Raw genomic sequence first — 7588 nt, 5'->3', positions numbered from 1 at the left:
TCCTCTCTGCTGGCTTCTCTCTTTCATATCTCAAAAAAGATTGACTCAAGATACAACCTAATCTTGTGGATTGAGTCTTGCCTCATTAACATAATTGCCTCTAATCCTGCCTCAAAATATCATAGAGATAGGATTTACAACAAATAGAAAAATCACATCAGATGACAAAATGGTGGACAATCACACAATACTAGGAATCATGACACACATGTTGGGGGACACAATTCAATCCATAACAGGGCACCTGGCCCAGCCCCCAGATGAACCTTCACCTAAGCCTCAGCTAGTGCCCTAACGTTCTCTATGATCTTTCTATAAAATTACTATTGCCCTTTGTACCAGAATGAACAAAACCTCCAAGCCCAGCCCTTGAGGAGCCCCCAGCCTCTGGCGGACACAGACAAGGCCAGTTCTATAATACTACATAGCAGACTCCAACAAATGCTTTGAGAACATGGAATGGAAGAGATTGATTTCAACTGGGAAAATCTAGAAAGGCTTGAGGAGGTGGCAGCTATACTGGACCTTAAAAGATGTATAGGACTGGGGCAACTAGATACTATGGAAGGCAGTACAGCATCCCCAAAAGGGGGAGTGGTGGGGAGAAAGATGTAAAGGAAGGTGTGTCTTGTGGTTCATACCCAGGGTGCCTGGCTGGGCAGTAAGAGAATGCGGAGTATGGGTAAAAAGGTAGATCGGATCAGACTGTGGAGGAGGGGCTTGGAAAGCTATGACGAAGTTTCAACTCTCAACTTTAGGGATGGGGAGTTCCTGAAGGTTTTTGAGCAGATGAATACCAGGATTAAGTTGGCTGCAAGGGATGGACTTCAGCAGAAGCTAGGTAACAGCTGAGACAATGCCACCACAGCCACCACTGCCCCAAACTGGGGAGAGAGATGGCAGCGGGTCAGGATTCAAGGAAGCCTATTTTCGGGCAGGATGTGCTGAGTTTTCGGGGTGGAAGTCCATTTGGAGTTCATTTCTCTGCTGGTAAATGGTGTGGGTGGCACAGATCTGAGCTATTTCAGTTCAGTCCAGTAAATGCTTCCACCCTACAAACACCTGGCCAGGGTTTCACCCTGGCTTCCCACCTTGACGTGCATCAGAACAGCAGACCAGCCCGGATCAGAGTTGTGGCTCTAGTTCTGCCTCTTGGGCAAGTCACTGGCCCTCTCTGCACCTTAGCTTCCTCATCTGCAGAGGGGAATTTGGAAACGATATCTAGAGTTTCTCCTAGCTCTTTCTACAGTCAACAGCTTCAGGATGGGAAAGAAGAGCCTGGGCCCTCTGCTGCGGAGCAAGGCGTCTCCGAGCCGGCGCCTGGATGACGAGAGCCCGGGCCTGCGGCACAGAAAGTATGGCAGCCTCCCGAGGCGGCGCGTGAGGACAAAGGGGCAAGACAGGTGCGGCGCCGAACACGGACCAAGACAGGGCCTCCAAGGCTTGCCTAGGACCTGCCCCGCGGCCACCAGAGCTCGCGCCCAGAGCTGAAGAATCATAGGTGAGGTAACCGACTTCCCACGAACAGGGGCCGACTCCCGCCAGGCCTCTGCGCGGGGAGGAACGGGGCCAGGACCTTGAGAGGACTCCGCCCGGGGCGTGGCCAGGTGCAGCACTCCCGGCGGCAGGCGGGTCCCTGCGAAGATTACCTAATGCTGCACGGGGCGGAGCTGGGGCAGGCAGACGGCTCTCCGGAATTACGTACAAAACGTGACCAACGGCAGGAATTACACGGGGGGCGGAGCGCCAGCCGGAACTGGGCGCGACTCTGAGCCAAAGGGGAGGCGGGGCGTAGGTAAGACGCCTGGCACAAGGTGCGCGCCGCGTAGCAACAGCCGGGCATGCTCCGCTGGGCCCGAGCCTGGAGGCTGCCTCATGGGGGACGCGGCGCCTCCCGTCCCAGCTTCCCAAGGGTCCCCGTCGCAAACAGCAGCAGCAGCGGCGGCGGAGGCGGGGTCGAACTGAGGTCAGTCTAGGGCGCCCGGTGGGAGGCCGTCCTCTGGTCCGGCTCATCCCCCTCCCATCTGCCTCGACGGCCCTGTTCCCTCCCGTGGATCCCGCTTCATCCCAGGCCGCTCCGCATACTGCTCCCTTATTTGACTCAGAACCTCCCTCCATCCCCGCCTCTCCCGGCAGGCCGCTTCCGCTTTCCTTCACGCTTCTGGACGGGGAGGCGGGCCGTCCCGCCCTCGTCTTTCTACACGGGGTATGCGGCTGCAAAAACAACTTCAACTCTGTCGCCAAGGCCCTGGCCCGGCGGACAGGCCGGAAGGTGAGCTTCCGGGCGGGGCGGAGCCCCAGTGGGGGTGGAGCCTGGGGGCGGAGCCAGCCTCTCAGCTCTCTCTGCCGGGGGCCGGCTGAAGAGTGGCACGCGGTTCTTGGAGCTGAACGTAACCCAGCAGTAGAAATGAAAGGAGTTGTCCTTCCAACGATGGAGGTTAAACCCACATTCATTCTCACAACCTTCCATCCATCCAGACCTTCATTCAACAGACATGTTATAGATCTGCGTGCGCCGCACTGAGCTAGGCTCTGCCGCCCTATGCCTAAGTGCCATACTCTCTCCACAAAGGGGGCAGACCCTGGCTGTTCACCAGGCATGACAGGGAGACCCTGACCTCTTACGGCAGCCCGGCCTCTATGCCCCGAATGTTGGAAATTTTTGGAGCCTCTTTCCAGCCTTCTTTGGGGTTGTCACCCAGCCAGGCCAGACCTTAAGAAGTGCGGTCACACCCATTGGGTCTTCTCTTCTCTGGCAGAGTAGCCCCAAGTTCCTCACCTGGACCTCCTGTGTCTGGGAACTGGGCCCTCTATCACCATCCCTTCCCCCTGGTCAGGATCTGCCCCCAGGCTCCACACCCTGTGACCTGCAATTCCTGCCAGGCCTTTGATGTCTAGGCCCCGAAGGTGGATGCCAGCTGTGCCTCCCTCTCACCCTGTTCCCCAGGTGCTGACAGTGGATGCTCGGAACCATGGTGACAGCCCCCACAGCCCAGACATGAGCTACGAGGCCATGAGCCGGGACCTGCAGGACCTCCTGCCCCAGCTGGGCCTGGTGCCCTGCATCCTCGTTGGCCACAGCATGGGAGGCAAGACAGCCATGCTGCTGGCACTACAGAGGGTGAGTCACCCCATCTGGGGTCTCCTCCCACCCATATAGACCCTGAGTGCCCAGGAGGCAATCTGGGACTCAAATGAGCCTTGGATGGCCAAAGTGGAGAAGTTCAGGCTCCAGGAACTGTGTGAGGCCCACTGTGCTCACCCTGAGGCTGGTCCCCAGTCTAGTTCTCTCCCACAGCCAGACCTGGTGGAACGCCTGATTGCTGTGGACAGCAGCCCAGCGGAGACCACATTCCTCTCGAACTTGCCCTCCTACGTGGCTGCCATGAGGGCTGTAGAAATCCCAGATGAGGTACCCCGCTCCCATGCCCGCAAACTGGCCGATGAGCAGCTCAGCCCTGTAGTCCAGGTGATGCCCCATGCCCCCAGATGGTGTGCAGGGCTGGGACCTGTCAAGGAAAGAGTGGTGACCCCAGGCCTCACAGGGACATCCCAACTACCGAACCCCACAGGACGTAGTCACGCGGCAGTTCCTGCTCACTAACCTAGTGGAGGTGGATGGGCGCTTTGTATGGAGGGTGAACTTGGATGCCGTGGCCCAGCATTTGCAGGAGCTCTTGGCCTTCCCACCTCGACAGGAATCCTACCTTGGGCCAACCCTCTTCCTCCTTGGTGGCAACTCCCAATTTGTGCAGTAAGCCAGGCTAGTGGGGGGAGGGACATGCCTTACCCAGTCCCCAGCCTGGTATCCTGCCTGCGGGAGGGCTTGGGCATAGACAGGGGCCCTCTGAGGGCCTGGAAACACCCCTGCGCATGCTGACTCATGAGGCTGCCCATCTCTCCTCGCCACCCCTTTCCCGGCTCTGCCTCCACTTCTCTCTGTCTTTCTACTTCCATCCCTCCTTGGTGGCCTTCTCTGCGGTGACAGCCCCAGCCACTACCCTGAGATTAGGAGGCTATTCCCTCGGGCCCAGATGCAGACTGTGCTGAATGCTGGCCACTGGATCCACGCTGACCGCCCACAAGACTTCATGGCTGCCATCCAAGGCTTCCTGGCCTGAGAGCCCTGCATTCCTGGCAAGAGGGAGCACAAACCCCCAGGCTTCAAGGCCCTGCAGCCTCTCCACGTTTGTGCACAGAGGGACTCAGGCAGGCACTGAAAGGGCACAAGGGTGCAGAGGTGATCAGGCCTCAAGCTTTAATAAAAACACCGCTCCCAAGGCCTGGGCTGAGTTCTTTTGTCACCAACGCCCCCACCAACCCAATGGGGATTGAGCCCAGGGGGCCCGGGCAGCTCCAGGGTCCACGTGGGCTCCCAGAGAGCCCCTGGACTCTCTCTGCAGCTGACTCTGGACCCGCTGCCTCACCAGCTGCCGCATGTCCTCCTGTGGGCAGGAGACCAGGTTCAGGGGCTGACCTGGACCCTTTGCCCTCACCTCCCAGGCGAGGCTGGCACTCCCGCTCTACCTCCCAGGCTTCCACCTCCTGCCTCAGTCTCAGTTTCTCCTCCAGGACCTCCAGCAGCTGCGCCTCCACAGCTCGCAACTGGGCTCGGCATATGTCCAGCTCAGCCTCCACAGCCTGCTTCCTGTGGGTGGTAGGGAGGGCAGCCTGAGCCTCAGGGCTCTGCAGATTGGGTGGCTTTTTTTCCAGGAACGCCCAACTGCCCCCTCCTTCCTCTAGCAGGACAGAGCCCTCAGGGTGAAACACCCCTGCCCCCCAGCCCCTGCAGCGGCTGTTCCTCACTTGGCAATGGCTTCATCCCGCTCCTGGAGGACTTGGTCCAGTGAGGGCTCTGTCTGGGTACCCCCCAGTGCTCCAGCCACTTAGGATTCTGGGCTCTGTTCAGGTTGACAGAGGAGGAGGTAGTGATCAGTAGCTTACCTGAATGAAGCGCCCCACTCGGGGCCCTTCCACCCTGACTTGGCCCAGACACTGGGAGGGGAGGGGTCTGAGGTGTCCTGTGCCTGCCCCCCACTCCACCAGTCTCATGGACCTCTGGAAAGTAGGGACTTGGGGTCATGCTGAGGGGGTGATAGGTGTGAATCCTGCCTGGCCTAAGGGCAAGTAGAGTGGGCAGGGTGTTTGGACGCTTGATGAGGAAAGGACTTGTCACCCACCCCCAGGAGAGAAGACAAGGTGGGTTCAGAAGGACACTTACCCTTCAAAGGCCCCAGAGAAAGAGGTGGCCTGGTGACTGGGACTCTTGTCAGTGGGGTGGGGCAGGAGGACAGAGCCCTTTGCCTTCCCTTCCGGGGGAGGGCACTCCCTGTCAAACTCCGCCCCTGGCAGGTCTGCCCCAGGCAAGCAGGAGGCCCAGGCCTCTGCTTCCCTCTTGGGTCCTGGGGCCATCTCCAGGTCCAGAGCTTTCTCAGCTCTTCCCTGCCTGTCACATGCAGCCCCTCACCCCAAGGGGGCACTCTTCCCACGTCTTGAGGTGAGAAAGGGGAAGAGCCAGGACTTGGCCCCAAGACTGCTCCGTTGCTGAGAGACCTAAGGTGCTGCAGCGCATCCGGAAGGGTTTGCATCTTGGCACCTTGAGTAACATCATCGACACTCAAGTTCAACTCCTTACCTCAGCAGAGAACAAGAGGAAAAAACGTCTAAATACTCCTTGCAAACTCTTAACATCTCAAATACCCATCCTCCCTAGTGCTGTCTTTGGCTCACTGTTAGGCGCTTTTGAGTAGGTTCTAACTTACGGTGACCCCGTGTACAACAGAACAATACACTGCCCAGTCCTGCACCATCCTCACAGTCGTTGCTATGTTTGAGCCCATTGTTACAGCCACTGTGTCAATCCATTCTGTTGAAGGTCTTTTTTGCTGACCCTTTACCAAACATGATGTCCTTCTTCAGGGACTGGTCCCTACTGACAATATGTCCAAAGTATGTAACACGAGGTCTTGCCATCCTTGCTTCTAAGGGGCATTCTGGCTGTACTTCTTCCAAGACTGATTTGTTCATTATTCTGGCAGTCCATGGTATATTCTTCACCAACACCATAATTCAGAGGTGTCAGTTCTTCAGTCTTCCTTATTTATTGTCCAGCTTTCGCATGCATATGAGGCAATTGAAAATATCATGGCTTGAATCAGGCATACCTTAGTCCTCAAAGTGATATATTTGCTTTTTAACACTTTAAAGAGGTGTTTTGCAGCAGATTTGCCCAGTGCAGTACGTCATTTAATTTCTTGACTGCTGCTTCCATGGACATTGACTGTGGATCCAAGCAAAATAAAATCCTTGACAACTTCAGTCTTTTCTCTGTTTATCATGATGTTGCTTATTAGTCCAGTTGTGATGATTTTTGTTTTATGTTGAGGTGTAATCCATACTGAAAGCTGTGGTCTTTGATCTTCATCAGTAAGTGCTTCAAGTCCTCTTCGCATTAAGTAAGCAAGGTTGTGTCACCTGCATATCGCAGGCTCACTAAAAAAAAACCAAACCCATTGCCATTGAGTCAATTCTGATTCACAGAGCCTATAGGACAGAGTAGAACTGCCCCATCGGGTTTGCGAGGAGGCTGGTCGATTTGAACTGCTGACCTTTTGGTTAGCAGCCAAGCTCTTAGCCACTGTACCACCAAGGCTTCACAGGCTCACTACTCCTCCTGTATTCCCAACATTCTACGCTGTGAGCAAGTGTGGGTCAGCTGTGCCCTCGGGTCTCAGCCTCCACAACTCACTCAAGGTGAGCGCTGCCATCCACAGCACATTGAGCGTGCATGTATGTAAAACATGTAAAAGGGGATTTTCCCTGTGCAGAGGCCTTTTCAGCAAAGTTACATCTTGGGGATTAATTAGGTCCTTAACTCAGCCCTGAATAGTAAATACTTCTTTACGACCCCAGGGCGCCCCCTGCTGAGATGGCTCCAGATTGTCCGTCGTCTCAGCCAGGTGAGGGCTCTCCCCACAGTTGGATGTGACAGTTTGTTTAACTGAGCCCAAGTGAAGAGGTAGGCTTCATCCGTACCCCAAATACATCCCTTTTGTTGGGGAGAGTCATTCGTTGTGTTTTCAGAGCCTGCTCTGTGCCACGTCCCAGACAGGGCCTGGCCTCTGGGGCTGCAGGAATGAAACATAGGTACAACCATAGGAGGCAGTAGAGGCTCCGGGGGCAGAGGGAGCACCAAGGGGGCCCCACTCATACCCAGGCTTGTCTTTGAAACCATATCAGACGTGTTGCTCTTCAAACTTGCTGTTCAGTGTCCGAAAAATATCCTTTTAGGGTTAAAAAAAAAAAAAAATCCAACCCTACAGTATCAAACATAGTACCCAGTTGTCATATCTCTGTCATCTCCCTCAATTTAGAACAATTCACAGCCTTTCCTTGAGTTTCATGACCTTGACATTTTTTAAGATTACCCAAACCCACTGCCATCAAGTCGATTCTGACTCACAGTGACCGTATAGGACAGGTTGAACTGCCCCTTAGGGTTTCCAAGGCTATAAATCTTTATGGAAGCAGACTGTCACATCTTTCTCCCACAGAGCAGCTGGCAAGTTCAAAACGCTGACCTTTCTGT

At 55.5% G+C, this 7588-nt stretch overlaps 1 protein-coding gene across 5 annotated transcripts; it reads left to right on the top strand.

Annotated features, from left to right (window-relative positions):
* The first annotated feature begins 1781 nt into the window (after nt 1–1781).
* Nucleotides 1782–4276, top strand: ABHD11 (abhydrolase domain containing 11). Of its 5 annotated transcripts, none has more exons than XM_023735251.1 (6): nt 1782–1966; nt 2137–2272; nt 2948–3121; nt 3299–3469; nt 3573–3754; nt 4035–4276. In XM_023735251.1, the coding sequence occupies exons 1-6, from the start codon at nt 1842–1844 to the stop codon at nt 4048–4050; spliced, it is 804 nt and encodes a 267-aa protein (XP_023591019.1). In that variant the 5' UTR covers nt 1782–1841; the 3' UTR covers nt 4051–4276. The 5 variants fall into 5 exon arrangements, with proteins under 5 accessions (XP_023591019.1, XP_004380814.1, XP_023591022.1 ...); XM_004380757.2 differs by having other exon boundaries at nt 3989–4276; XM_023735254.1 differs by lacking the exon at nt 3573–3754 and having other exon boundaries at nt 3299–3412; nt 3989–4276.
* The last annotated feature ends 3312 nt before the right edge of the window (nt 4277–7588 follow it).

The sequence above is a fragment of the Trichechus manatus genome, unplaced genomic scaffold (assembly GCF_000243295.1).
Source record: "Trichechus manatus latirostris isolate Lorelei unplaced genomic scaffold, TriManLat1.0 scaffold00077, whole genome shotgun sequence".
In the NCBI taxonomy this organism is placed as follows: Eukaryota; Metazoa; Chordata; class Mammalia; order Sirenia; family Trichechidae; genus Trichechus; species Trichechus manatus.
This window is presented reverse-complemented; position numbering and strand designations above follow the sequence as displayed.